The sequence below is a fragment of the Thamnophis sirtalis genome, unplaced genomic scaffold (genome assembly GCF_051295495.1).
Source record: "Thamnophis sirtalis isolate CommonGarterSnake01/CBP01778 unplaced genomic scaffold, rThaSir2_p1.2 scaffold_9, whole genome shotgun sequence".
In the NCBI taxonomy this organism is placed as follows: domain Eukaryota; kingdom Metazoa; phylum Chordata; class Lepidosauria; order Squamata; family Natricidae; genus Thamnophis; species Thamnophis sirtalis.
In genome coordinates, this window is record NW_028261389.1 from 37,420,733 (window position 1) to 37,436,034 (window position 15,302).

At 34.8% G+C, this 15,302-nt stretch overlaps 1 protein-coding gene across 2 annotated transcripts in view; it reads left to right on the forward strand.

Annotated features, from left to right (window-relative positions):
• The window catches only part of EEA1 (early endosome antigen 1), a 66,508-nt gene that overhangs the window by 43,819 nt on the left and 7,387 nt on the right, over positions 1 to 15,302 (forward strand). For both annotated transcript variants that reach the window (XM_087723358.1, XM_087723359.1), the window contains 11 exons: positions 1,827 to 1,966; positions 2,616 to 2,946; positions 3,381 to 3,482; positions 4,187 to 4,381; positions 5,016 to 5,198; positions 7,128 to 7,313; positions 10,586 to 10,717; positions 11,719 to 11,904; positions 12,683 to 12,921; positions 14,316 to 14,436; positions 14,742 to 14,840. In XM_087723358.1, coding sequence (XP_087579484.1) covers positions 1,827 to 1,966; positions 2,616 to 2,946; positions 3,381 to 3,482; positions 4,187 to 4,381; positions 5,016 to 5,198; positions 7,128 to 7,313; positions 10,586 to 10,717; positions 11,719 to 11,904; positions 12,683 to 12,921; positions 14,316 to 14,436; positions 14,742 to 14,840 — 1,914 coding nt within the window. The remainder of the gene's footprint in view (positions 1 to 1,826; positions 1,967 to 2,615; positions 2,947 to 3,380; positions 3,483 to 4,186; positions 4,382 to 5,015; positions 5,199 to 7,127; positions 7,314 to 10,585; positions 10,718 to 11,718; positions 11,905 to 12,682; positions 12,922 to 14,315; positions 14,437 to 14,741; positions 14,841 to 15,302) is intronic.

The window sequence follows — 15,302 nt, forward strand, 5'->3', positions numbered from 1 at the left end:
CTACTTTGGCGGCCTGGGCCACTCTGGCCTCCATCAAAGACATTTGCAGGGCGGCAGCGTGGGCTTCGCCCTCGCCGTTCATCAGACACTATAGACTGGATGCCTTTGCCTCCGCAGACGCGTCCTTTGGGAGGAGAGTCCTCCAGAGAGTGCTGGATACTCGGGGGGACTCAGGCCCCATGGACCCTCCCAGGGACCCCTAGCTTTGGTATGTGCCAGATGTGACTCCTCCCACGCCCCACTTCGGAGACTTTCAGTTGGTCTTTCCTGAACTGCATGTCTCGAAGGATGGCATGGGAGCAGTCACTTCCCACCTGTAGTGCGCCCTGCGCAGGGTGAGCCTGAGAGAGAGCTACCGATCAGTCAGGGACAAGGAGGGGAGTGGGGGGGGGGGTTACCCTGTCCCCTTCCTTCTAGAGATGCCTTGACTGGATCATCAGTTAATCTGGAGAGTCAGAGGAGGGGTAGAGGTATGGCCTCAAGATTTACCTCAGTCTCTGGGCAGATGGGCGTGACAGTACCCAGCTGTGACTGCTCCCACACCATCCTTCGAGACATGCAGTTCAGGTAAGACCAACTGACAGTTTGTAAGCATAGTAATAATTGATACTACTATTACTATTGTAACTTTTAGTGGGTGAGGATAACTAGAAAACAGATTTCTATACATAATCACACATTGATCAACTTCATAGAGAAACTTTACAATCAGGAAAAAAGTTTTTACAGACATTGAACTTAAAACATTGGAAAAACAATTAAATTATGAGATTTGAAATTGCAAAAAAGTATCAGCAACTCCTTTGACAAAAAAAATGAAGTGCAAGAAAGCAAAGATTGCTTTGTTTGAAATTTGTACATTTAAATGATATTTCTGTGATGCAAACAAGCATGCATGCATGCACAATCCAGTAATGACAAAAACAATAAAAAAGCAATGAATGCAAGTACAACTCTGCAAAATAGAGAATAACAATAAATAAATGAAACTAATAATAGAGCTAAGTTATAAAATTAGATTAGAAATGAAATAAATAAAATGTTAAAGGATATTAGTAATCTACAATAATTAAAATAAAAAAAATCTAAAGATTAGATTTGAGGCTAAAAAATTACTCTTCAGAATTATCCACTGCAAATGAAATCAGTCTCAGAAGAAAGGAAAATGATTGCTGCTAGCACATTCAGTTTTGAGGTTCTTCAAAAGTTTACAGGAGATAAGCATATAACAATTGTGGTCAGCCTTGATCCTGTCCATTAAGTACATTCTCCATTTGGATTTTGTTTCAAATTCAAAGATCAAACTTGCCAATATGTTGTAGCATATTAATAAATAAGTAGGTAGTATTAGCAGTCAAAGCTATGTTTCTATAATTACATTTAACTGCAGAAATTAGTTTCAGTGAACCTGTTGTAGTTTTCTTCATGAACTAAAGGACTGATTGGTGAAATGGCTTTTTTTAACTTAATAATTTTATGCAAAATGTTTTTTTTTTAATACTGTGCAATTTGAGCGTTTGGTCATATTTTGTAGTCATTGTCAACAGGTGTTGCTTTTGACATATCTATAACTAAATGTTTACCCAGAAGAGATGACTAGATATAAGGATAGCACTCTGAAAATTTGGAGGAGGATAGGATAAGAATTCTTATTGCTTTAGACTTTACTGAGGCCAGTTTGACCCATGCAGAACGAAATGTTTTGACTCCATATTCATATTTGTTGAGAGAAGATAAGTAAAGCCAAAGAGGGTTAAGGTTTCCGTTATCATTATATAATTAACGTTTTGTTGTGATTATTTGCTTTCTAAAAATTATCATTACAGAAACTTGAAACTGATCTTTATGAAGTTTTGGGGCAAAAAGAAAAGGCTCTTCAAGAACTAGAGCAGCAAAGAAAACAGTACACAGAGTTGAACCTCAAAGCTACAGAACTGAGCAAACAACTAGAGGAAGAGAGAGAAATGTATGTTAAATTATTTGAATGTGCCACTTTTAGTTGTAGCCACATTTTAAAACTTGTCAGAGTTTCTAATTTTCTAGCATCTTTTTTTCTTTTGTACTCTGTTGCCTTGTTGGAGTTAAAACTAATAACTTTTATTTTGAATTATACATTTTGCTTAAATCTGCGTGGAATTATACATGTTTAGATATATCTACATCTATCTATCTATCTATCTATCTATCTATCTATCTATCTATCTATCTATCTATCTATCTATCTATCTATCTATCTATCTATCTATCGGTCTGTCTGTTTGTCTATCTATCTATCTATCTATCTATCTATCTATCTATCTATCTATCTATCTATCTATCTATCTATCTATCTATCTATCTATCTATCTAAATGTTTTTGTTTTATTAGTATATAATAATTTATTATTTTTATTTTACTACATTTTTAGGCCACTCCTCTCCCCTACAGGGTGACTCTGGGCAGCTCCAGTGATAAAATTCAGTATTCAGTAATATTACTGAAACAGTGGCATTAATTTTACCAAGCAAAGTATAGGAAGTTTGTTGAATATTTGAAAATTTATATAAAAGTCAATGCTCAATTATGTAATTTTGAACTTGAAATAATTTCATTTTTATACATTGTATTTATATAGGATATCTACAGCCCAATTAGACTTACAGAAAAAAAATGATACATTAGAAGAAGTAAGCCAACAAAGATTAAAGCAGGAAGAAGAAAATGAAAAACTGAAGTTAGAAATTGAGAAATTAAATCAAGAAATATTGAAGTATCACAGGGAATTAGAAGAAAAGCTGCAAATATTAACAGATGATTTGAAGAAAATGAAGCTGGAAAAAGATACTCTATTAAAAGAACTTGAAATCCTCAAAGGTAAATTGTCAAATAGCAACGAATCTTTGGAAGAAGCAAGGGATGCATTGGAGAAAGAGAAACAGAGAGGAAAGACAGCTGTAGCAGAAATTGTGAGTGCTGAATTTTAAATAAAAGTATTTTCTATGTAACCAATTTCACAGTTTGCAGTCTACCTGTGAAAATTCAAAGCAATATCTTAGTGGTGATGGCATTGACTATGGAAAGTAGTGAACAAATATTTAATTGACCACTTTACTTATTATATGCAAATCTTGGTGCCTAAATTCATAGCCTATTTTGAAAAGAAAATATTATTGCTTGGTAAAACATCATGTCCTTTACATAACAACTTTTGCTCCATTCGCTCATATATTTTCCTTTTAAATTCATAGTGATTACAATTTGTATTTAGATCTATGTTGTTTCAACAGTGGTGTGAGTTCTTGAAACTAATTTGAAAGGATATTAGAGTTCATTAGTAATATTTGTAATGTGTTTTAGTAATTTAACAAACAATTCTTATTAAATATTGATTTTTATACAGGAAAAATCTTGTCAAGAAGCTAAGCATCAACTTCAGTTACAGTCAGAATCTATAGCTAAAGAACAGAATGAACTGAAAAACTTACTGGAAAAACAAGATGGGGTAATGTTAATTATTGACTATAAGCATGACTCCTATGGCATTCAGATACAGGTAGTCCTTGACACAATGGCCACAATTGAGCCCAAAATTTCTGTTGCTAAGTAAGGCATTTGTTAAATGAGTTTCGCCTCATTTTACAACCTTTGTAGCACAGTTGTTAAGTAAATCATTGTAGTTGTTAAATTAGTAACACTGTTATTAAGTGAATCTGACTTTCTCATTGACTGTTTGTCAGAAGGTCGCAAAAGGTGATCACACGATCTCAGGACACTGTACCAACCTAAGTTTGAGCCAGTTGCCATGCATCTGAATTTTGATCATGTGACTATAGGGATGCTGCAGTGGTTTTAAGTGTGAAAAATGGTTTAAATATTTTTTCATGAATCACTTCAAATGGTCATTAAAAGAACTACCTGTAGCATTGCTGTATTAATAACTCTGTGGAAAAGAAGAATTAATTTTCTCTTAATTCTATGTACAGTTTTTTCCTCAAATGAATTATGAATTATTGCTGTGGGATTCAATTATTTGCTAAGGGTATATGAAATATGTGGAGTTTCATTATAATTGGATTTTTGAAAAATATGTACTTATTATTATGAAAAATGAAGTAGTAACATGAGAAAAAAATGAGAATTTCTATCAGAGAATAATAATTGCCATAATAGAATGGTGTTGAAGTAATTCCACATTTCAATATTTAGATTTCCAAACAGCTAGCAACAGAGCTTGATTCGGCACGTGTGCAAATCCTGCAGCTTCAGGGTATTCTTAAAGACAAAGATAAAAATGAACAACAGCTTCAATTGAAGGTAAAAGAATTGAAGGACTCTTTCGACCAGAAGAAAAAACAAAATGAGATACAACAAGCTGAATTAAAGACAGCCCTATTAGAAAAGGTAAATAATCTCTCAGTAACATTATATGCCATATTATGTCTGATGCAAGATATTTTGTTGTTTCATAATAATTTTATGTATATAATAATAATAACTTATGTTTCTTAATAATTTTTGGCTCTGGCATCATATCAAAAGCATAATCTGTGGAGGTGTTTTTCCCTACATATATAATTTATAGGCATGTGGAATAATTCTTCAGAGCAAGATATCCTAAGGAAGATCTGTTAACATGTTTAGTGCGTTGTTATACTTGGAAAATAATTTGCTGCTCAGTGGCAAATGTGAATTTAAATGAAATACTAATAAATTATGGAAACTAAGGATTCTTTAGGCCAATCTTTTATTACTATCTCACACTGGAATGATAAAAATAGATTTTGACTTTCCTCTTTAGTAATTGAATATAAATAGTAAGTGTTCATTCTAATTTGCAGACAAATTAGACAAAATAGATGTTTAGCATTCTAGCATGTAAAGTTTCTGCTTTTGTTCACCCATAGATTCATTAGATGATACAATTTGGCTTCCCAAATGTTTGCATGCAATAGCATTTATATATGACCTTATTATCTGTTTTCTCAATTATCTTCCTGTGTATAAGAGAAATATATCTTATTAATGTATGTATTAGGCAGAACTGGAAAATAAATTGCAACAACAAATAACATTATCAGAACAAGTCCTTGCTGGGCAGAAGGAAAAAATAACAGAATTGCAGAAATTCCATAAAAAAGCTCAAGAAAATGTGGAAAAACTTCAGCTAGATATTTATGGTAAAGAATCTGAAATCTTGGCTATCCGGCAAGACCTTAAGGTATATGACTATGTTTTGAGACTGCACGTTTCTCTCAGTATGTATGCATTGTTTAAGTTAAAAGATTCTTTTGGTTAGGACTTAAGTGAAAAATTGAAGCTAACAACATATTTCAAAGAAGAATCCTTGTACTTGCCCCAAATCCCTGTACTTCATTTCTTTCTATTCAGTTGTAACTATTGCTCCACGTATTGTATTTTATGTATTCTATTTTATGTATCTATGTTATGTATTCTATTCTGTTCTGTTCTGCTCTGCTCTGCTCTACTCTACTCTCTCTATATTTTATTTTATGTATTCTCCATGTATTCTATTTTATTTTTCCTTGTCCCAAGTTTTCTAATTTTTTTTCTGTAATCAAAATGTTCAGGCCTTGTTAAAATATTTTAGCTTTGGACAACATGTCTCAGCCAATTGCTGTGACCAACTCACCATGGTCAACTTGCCATGACCACTTAATGTCATGCTTACCTAGAAAAAGCAGCACATGGAGGAATATAACTTTAAAACAAACAGATTAAATGTAATGAGGATGGGAATGACTATATGAAGTGTTTAATTTTTATGTGTGAAAATGAGTGCTAATGATAGTTTATGAGGCATTTATTGACATGGACATAGTAAGAGGGTTTTTTTTTGGTAAACACACAAACATGTATACTCACCCACAGCCAAGATTATATTGTGATGAAGCACCCATTGAATTGAAGAAGTAATGTAAAAAATAATAAATTTAGAATAGTAGGATTAACATTATTGGCTAATGGCACCATCTGCTGGAAGATAGGTGAAAACAATAATTTTGATACAAGCTTTTCCATTACTTTCCTAGTAAAGTTGTAATATAGTTAAGATGATTGTTGAAGAAAGCTTGGAATTTGGAGTGTAATGTACATTTAAGCATTAAAGGATATAATTAAAAAGTCCAGCAAGTAGCAATAGGGTTCATTCATTTGTAGCTTCTTTATGTATAAAGTGTCTCGATTAGTCGTTAAATGTAATTTAAAACCTTTGTTAAACTATTGTTTGTTATGTAAAATAAGGATCTGGTAGGAATTAAATTGTTGGGGCAAAGAGTATAAAGTTTTCTGTTCCTCACATCTCTTGACATATTTTTTCTTATTTCAGTTATAAACTCTCATCCTGAATCAGTTCTCCCATCATTCTTTTTCTGTCTAGGACATGGGTGTCTAATATTTTCGCTTACCTGGGCTTCATGGAATGGAGAGGCATTGTCTTAGACTGCACATAAAATACATAGTTAATGTATATATAAATCACACAATAATTTTAAAAGTTTATGACTTTGTGAGGCCGCGTTACGAGCTGTCCAGGGCTAGATGCAGCCATGAGTTGGAAAGGCCTAGTGTAGGAGAGAAGTATGCTGGGACAGTATACTTGCTGTTTGCTGTGCATGGTGAATTAATACAAGAATAAATATTTTATTGTGTAACCCAATTTCACTGATCAGAATTATAAAGACCTGGACTGAGAAAGAGTGAGTGACCCAAAGACATCCTGATGGTTTTTGATTTCTAAGGTGGGACTAGAACTTAACAGTCTCCTGGTTTCTAGGCCAACACCTTAACTACTACATCAAACTGGCCTCATTTTCAAAAGTTTAATTGTATTTTACTGATGGCAGATGGTCTAGGAACCTGTGAATGCAGGGAGGGTTTTCAAAAGTCTCAAATGAATGAATAAGAAAACATACCATTAGTACAGCATTTTTTTTCTTCCATTGCTGGTAGTTGTATTTTTGCGGACCATTTTTGTCAGCTGAAGTGATATATTCTTGTGATACTTTGCTAGCAGACCTTTAATGTAATTCATATAGGTGTTTTATTCATCTTTCACCTAAAAGAACATTGTCAGTTGTAACTCATGAAGTAGCTCTGGAGTGTTAGTGATTCTTTGCTTTCAATTTAGGTTACAGAAGAGAAGCTAACTTTGGGTGAAGAAGAATTGATTTCTAATAGAAATCAAATTAGTAATCAAAATCAATTGATCAAAGAACTTAAGACAATAAGATCTGCACTGGAACAGGATGTATCCAAAAAAGAAAAGCAACTAAAAGAGCAAGAGAAGTTGTTACAGGAAATACAGAAAGATAAGGTAGTGTGTTTTTTAATCCTTTGAATAATATATAGAATGAATAGGATAGTATACATATCTATATCTACAATATAAGCGAAAAAATTATCTTTCCTTTGATTTCCTTTGTTGAATTTGGAAGTAATGGTCATGTTTCAATACTAACTGTATTATGTTCATGTAATATAGAGTACTCAACTATTAATTGTATCTTGAAAGATGATTTTCTTGGCTATTAAGAATAGAATACTTTATTGGCCAAGTGTGATTAAACACACAAGGAATTTGTCTATGGTGCATAAGCTCTCAATGTACATGCAAAACAACAGTGGTGATGATACTACTACTACTACTACTACTACTACTACTACTACTACTACTACTACTACTAATAATAATAATAATAATAATACAATGAAGGCAAAAATTCAACATGTTACCACCAATAGCAAATGTCGCCTCTGTAATGAGAAAGATGAGACAGTCGACCACTTGATCAGTGGGTGAAGCAAAATTTCACAAACTGACCACCTACAACGCCATGACCGCGTTGCTAAGATCATTCACTGGAAATTGTGCCAAAAGTTTGGATTTGAGTACAGCAAAAAAGCACTGGGAACATCAGGTTCAGAAGGGTTTAGAGAATGAGAAAGTCAAGATCTTGTGGGATTTCAGAATTCAGACTGACAGGCACTTGGTCCACACCTGACATAACAATAGTTGAAATGAAAAAAAGTATGGTTCATTGACATTGCAATACCTGGAGAGATGCACAAATTGAAGATAAACAGCAAGAAAAAAATTACAAAGTACCGGGACTTGCAAATTGAAGTTGAGCGACTGTGGAAGAAGAAATTGTCTGTTGTCCCGATTGTAATTGGAGCCCTTGGAGCAATACCTAAAGCGCTACCTCGCTATTTGGAAATTTTAAATTTATCAGACTTGAACATTCTGATTCTACAAAAAACCACTCTACTTGGAACAGCTTATATCCTCCGATATCACCTTAACAGTTCCTAGGTCCTTGGTTAGGACTTGAGCTGTTGAGCTACCAACCAGCCCCAGAGGCTGTGAATAATAATAAATAATAATAATAATAATAATAATAATAATAATAATAATAATAATATAATAACAACAACAACAACAACAACAATAATACTAATAATAGTAGTAGTAATAATAATAATCACTGACAAACACAGTCCGAGTATTCAGCACCGATATTTCAATGCAGTTTGGCATGGAAAAATGCGCCATTGTATCCATAAAAAGGGGCAAAATCACTACATGTGAGGGAATTGAAATGCCCAATGGCCAACTAATTAAATGCAACAAAAATGAAGCTTACAAATATTTAGACATTCTGCAGTTGGATAACATCAAGCATGGAGAAGTAAAAACTATTGTCAGGGGAGAGTACACCAACAGAGTTAGGAAAATTTTGAAATCTAAATTGAATGGTGGAAATACAATCAAGGCCATAAATACCTGGCCAATATCAATTATAAGATACACAGCTGGTATAGTTAACTGGACCCAAGCTGATTTGGACATTTTGGACCGAAAAACCAGGAAACTAATGACAATGCACTACAGTTTACATCCACGTGGTGATATTGATAGACTATATCTGCCCCGAAAATCAGATGGCAGAGGATTATTACAAGTGAAGCAAATAGTTGAAGAAGAAAAACATGCACTGGCTGATTATTTAAAAGAAAGTCAAGAACATCTATTAATCGAAGTAAAGAACAAAAATCTATTGAAGGTCCAACAGATGAAACAAGAACACAGAAAAGATGTGATAAAATCAAGAATGGAGAGTTGGCAGAACAAAGCACTGCATGGCCAATTTCTGGAAAAATAAAAGATAAAGTGGACAGTGAACAAACTTGGTTATGGTTAACAGCAGGTACATTAAAGAAAGAAACAGAGTCACTAATCCTGGCTGCGGAAGAACAAGCTATCCACACAAATGCCATTAAGGCCAAAATCAAAAAATCCTCTGATGATGCCAAATGCAGACTTTGCAAAGAAGCTGATGAAACTGTTGATCACATACTCAGCTGCTGTAAAAAAATCGCGCAGACTGATTATAAATTGCGGCACAATTCAGTAGCACAAATGATCCATTGGAATTTGTGCAAAAATTATAATATTAAAACAGCAACAAACTGGTGGGAACATCAGCCTGAAAAAGTCACCGAAAATCAGATGGTCAAGATCTTGCAGGATTTCCGTATACAAACCGACAAAATACTGGCGCATAATACACCAGACATCACACTGGTTGAGAAAAATAAGGTCACAATCATAGACATCACAATACCAGGTGATAGCAGGGTCACTGAGAAGGAACATGAAAAAATTGCAAAATACCAGGACTTAAAAATCAAAATTCAACGACTATGGCACAAACCAGCAGTGGTAATTCCAGTGGTAATTGGCACACTGGGTGCTATTCCAAAAGCACTGGGATTACATTTAAAACAGTTAAAAATTGACAAAATCACCATCAGTCAAATGCAAAAAGCCACACTGCTTGATCTGCACGCATATTATGAAAATATGTTACGACGTCCTAGGCCCCTGGGTGGGGCCCGACTAGTAACCAACGCCAAATCCAGTGAAACAACTGGCCGCTGTGATACAATTGTATAATAATAATATCAAAATTCAAAAGGTACTTGGTTGATACCTAGGATGCTGGCAGCAAACCGTATCAACCATTAGCACCAGTCAGTGGTATTTGTAATGCATTTTTGAATGTTCAGTTGGCTGAGTTTCATGTTTAATGAATAAAATATATAGCAACATTATAATAAGAGAAAGTAATGGAACAAACGAGAAGGATAAAAGCAATACAGCCATACTACTTAGCATCAATTCAGCAAGTGCTTCTTTAGCCTCCAGTCGCCAGTTGTATCAATTGTATAATTGTCTTTCTTTGAGTCAAGAGATTTATTTCTCTAATCTCAAAGCAGCAAATAGTAACATAATATCTTTGAAATTCAATTCAATAAATTATATAACAAATAGCTAGGTTTATACAACATAAATAGCTAGCTAGTCCACGAAATAATCATATTTACCTCTTGGAAGAAGAAGTATAGTGTCTCCATTAAAAGAAAAAATTAAGAGATAACATTGGGATTAGTGGAAAATATAAATACAGTTATCCATTGATTTTATTGAATGCTGTTATTGAAAGTAGTGCCTTATTTTTGAATAAATATGCATATTTATTAAGGAAGGAATATTTTAAATATACTTGTTGACTTTTTCTGAAGGATTTAAAAGAAAAAGATTTGTTTAATGAAAAATCGAAAACCTCAGAGCTCTATGACATAAATTGCAAGCAGGAAGAAGAAAATGTGAAACTAAAGGATGAAATTAGACTTGGCAAACAAGAGTTTGAGAAGGTATGTAAAGTCATAAACATTCCAAGTTTATCAGGATTATATTGCATAAGGCTTTGGAAAGTGCACATTAACATTGTTCCAGAACTGTGCTATAAGGCAGCCTAAATGCACTGAAGTGTGAACTTGGCTTTGAAATGAGCTTCTTTAACCTGCTGTTTTGATAAGTATTTTTTCAGCTCAGATGAATTCTTTCCTGCCTAAGTTTACAGATTTCCTAGTTGTTCATTTGTTTGTTTATTTAAAGCATTTATAGGCTGCCCTACTCAAAACTAATTGACTATGAATAGCACAATAAACCAGTAAAAAAATAATTAAAACAAAATAACACCAACTAAAATAAAGATTACACCAACTATGTAAATATTAACAATTAATTGGCAATTAGGTATGATGTTCATTACACTCTTCCAAACTGTAGCTCTAATCATATTAACCACAAAACCTAAGCGTTTTCTTAGGTTTTCACTCCGTCTCTCGAGGGGTGTGCAAGATTGGGCCAACTGTATGCCATGGGAAAGAGAGAAGACATCATTTCAGAAGGTAGACACCACCACAGAAAAGGCACACTGCCTTGATCTCAAAAGGTGACATTGTTTCAGAGAGAAAATCAATGGCATGCCCACCGTTGAAAAAGGCATTTCTGCTAGTAACTCAGTCCTGTGTCATCTAGGGAGTTTTTTGGTGATAAGCAGTCCCTTGAAAAACTATAAGAAGCCAGTGTATCTCAAATCTAATGCTGACCATTTGGCACAAGTGGTAGCTTTCAGTTGATTTTCTAATTGATCTTCAAAGGCAGTATAGCGTATAGCACATTGCAATATCCAACTGAGAGATGAATAAATTCAAGGAGGGCCTCACAATCTAGGAATCTAGCTGCAATAAGTGTAAAGAAGAAATTCTGCAAAGGGAAAGGCCTTACATTTTCAAGTATTGTTCATTAACATAACTCATTCATACATTCATTTAATTGAATTATTTTTGTTTTTGCTTTGTTTTAATAGGAGATATCAAATCAAAAAGATGCCAAACAGCTGTTGATTAAACAGAAACTAGAACTACAGGAAAAGGTTGATAATTTTAGTACAGCTATGGAGCAAGAGAAGAAAAACCAGGAAGTCATGAAAGATCAATGGAAGAAGAAAGAAGGGGAATTGAAGAAGAAATGTGCTGAGACTGAAACAAAACTGGTCAGTATGTTTTAGGAACAAATCCAGAGGTGTATCTCCATAATGAGTAAAGTGATTTGTGGAATGATTTGCAGAGCCATAATGCATAATTTTATTATAAATGGAGAGATTCCAATATTCCCTTTTCTTCTTACTTTTTATATTATAGCCCGTGAGTAAAAGGCAAAATTGCTTATGGAATAGATAAAATTCTGATGTACAATCAGTACTTTATCTATTTTATAGATACTTTGATTTAAGTATATGAAATCCTTGATATGTTACGGACTCAAAAATAAATTCTGGTAGGCTTTTCTAGGGAGCACTTGGTTTAAAGCAATATTTCTGCTACAAAGTTCATTTCATTGTGATACTGAATAATTGTGCATGAATTGAAGCAATAATGAATTCCAAGAAATAACTAATATTCTCCTTTAATTTCCTTGATTAATTATTCTTTCCACAGTGTACTGGCTTTTAAAAAGCCCTGCTCTCTAGTTTGGAAACTCTCTGAAACATTGTAGGAACTGTTAGTTATGGGTTAGTGAGTTAGAGGAAAAGCAATAAAATCAAACTTTTAATCTTCAGCTAGTGAATATTTTTGTTGGACAAAATCCCTTCTGTTTGGCAACTGAGGTTCCAAGCCAGTTATTTGCCCTATTAATTCATTTTTCTCCACAGAAAGGAACATGCATTTTTTAGGCTTTTCTTCAAAAATGTTACTTTCTTCGTAAAATGATACCCGAGCAGTCATTTGAGGTGTTTGAAGCATTATATTGAAATGTTTCTCTTCTTTTAGCAAGCTTTGATCAAGAAAAAAGATGAGCAGTGTAAAAGTCACGAAGAGGCTGAGTGTAAGCTAAATATGCAGATCACAGCACTGAATGAAAATCTAGGGACAGTGAAGAAAGAGTGGCAAAGTAGCCAAAGAAGGGCTAGTGAACTAGAAAAACAAATAGATGATCTGCGTGGAGAAATTGCAGTTCTCGAAGCTACTGTCCAGAACAATCAGGATGAGAGAAGAGTATTGCTGGAAAGGTAAGTTGATAAATATGTTTTCAAGTGGTTTATTTTAAATTAGGAAAGACATTCTTTCCATTCTTTATTATAAGTTGAACTTAGTGCTAAATCAGATTTTTTCCACTTAAAAAAAATCCTATTAATTCCTATTAAGCTAAGCAAAACAGTAATAGCTAAATACCAGCTAAAATTCATAATCTTAGGTTCAGCTTGATGATTGCGTGACATTCTAAACTTTCTATATTGCACATGATGACTTTTATCTGTTGGTGTAGTTATATTTGCTGTGGCCCCGCTGCCGCCACCACCGCCATGCTCTGAGCATAACCAGCTTCCAAACTCTGGAGATCCGCTGCCGAGTCTTCTGGCAGCGGCCGCTCTGGGACTACGTTCAATGGTTGTGGGCTGGCTGCGGGAAGACTCTGTCCTACCAGACTCTTTCAACAGCCAGTCCACAACCATAGAGCGTAGTCCCAGAGCAGCCGCTGTCGGAAGATTCGGCAGCGGATCTCTGGAGTTTGGAAGCCGGTTATGCTCGGAGCATGGTGGCGGTGGTGGGAGTAGGGCTGCGGTGGTGGTAGTGGGGCTGCGGTGGTGGTAGTGGGGCCATAGCGGCGGCAGCGGCCTGGCCTGGCCCTGCAGGGAGAGCTGGGCATGGTGAGGCTGGGAGACATGCGAGCTGGAGGCAGAACAAGTGCTCGTGCCACCTCTCTTTCCAGCCGGGCAGAGCGCCATGCAGCTTAGTGCCTTTGGGAATATTACTGTGTCGGTGAGTAGCGCTCTGCCCAGCTGGAAAGAGGTGTTGCCGGGTGGCTGCTCGTGAGAGCAGCCTCCTGCTCCAGCTGGGCACAGCATCACCCACCAACATAGCGGTATCCCAAAGGCGTCAAGCAATGTGAGTGCCTTGCTCACCCCCGGCTCCTGCGGCTTTGTGGCTTTGTGATATCGCTAGATTGGTGAGTGGCACTCTGCCTGGCTGGAGGGGAGGTTGTCCAGGGAGCTTATTATTGGGGGAGGGCGTATATTTTTGCCCTCAGGAAAAATATGGCATGGCCTTATTATCAGGACATGTCGTAATTTCGGGGAAACATGATAGAAAGAATATAGAGTGGTTTGTTGGTTTATTGCATTCCACCTCTGCATTTGTTTCATTATAAAGGGAATAGATGATAGATACCTGAGACTGTGTTAAAATATTTCATCTCTGTGGAAATTTCTGCATTTTTTGCTGCAGTCAACCATTTTTGTATAACTACAATTAACAAATGGGACAGTGCATTATAACAGTTCAATGCTATTTATTTATTCATGACATAATTATCAGGATAATCTTATTATACCCAGTTGATGAATATGGTTTCCCTCCTTTAGTGTTTAAAATATTATTCACTTATGTACTATCCTCTTCACAGGTGCCTTAAAAGCGAAGGAGAAATTGAAAAACTTCAAAGCAAAGTCATGGATGCACGAAGAAAACTTGATGATACAACTGCAGCCATGCAGGAGCTGGGGAGAGAGAACCAGTCACTGCAGGTATTTCATTTTATGCTGAAAGGTAGTAATTGGTAATTTAAAGTTAGTATTATTGTTCAAATTACCTAGATAAATAAGTAAGCAACATACCTGATCAAGATAAGATGATCTGGTTGGGTTGGCTTCTACTGGTCTAACAATCACTGGCCTTGGATGTAGAATAATCTGAGTATATGGAGTGGCAGGGGGAAAGAGGGAATAATTCTCAAGTTTTAATAGTCTGAATTTTGATTACATAGTTTTCATATAATTTGAAGTTTTGATTTAATATTTACATGATCTTTATTTCTTAAATTTTTGCATAGATCAAACATACGCAAGCATTAAATAGGAAATGGGCTGAAGACAATGAAGTTCAGAATTGCATGGCTTGTGGAAAAGGTTTTTCTGTAACAATAAGAAGGGTATGTATGTATGGGGATATATCATGAAGCTTATTTTCATAAAGTGAAATGATATGTGTTAATAAAGTTAAATTAAGAAATAATCTCATATATCCTATTTCTTTGATAGTATGGGAAAATTTATTCAAAATACTGTATATATTTTCTTTTGGACCCAGTTATGTGAGAGGTTTGTTAACAATGCCATGTTTTCACTTGCTTTCATTTAAACTTGATGAGAGCACCTGCTTAGCCTGGATAGTAATATATTTCTCTCTTGTTAATATCCACTGCATGTAATATAACTGGAAATGGATGATTGTGATCTTAGAAATAGGAACATTTTATGAAAATACAAACATTTTAAATATATTTCATGTGTATTTTAACAAAATTAGCATAATATTTTTTTCAGAAACGTTTGCTACTTCCAATGCTACATAGGAAAGATAAAATATTTCTTATTACTGTCTGGTTAAACTT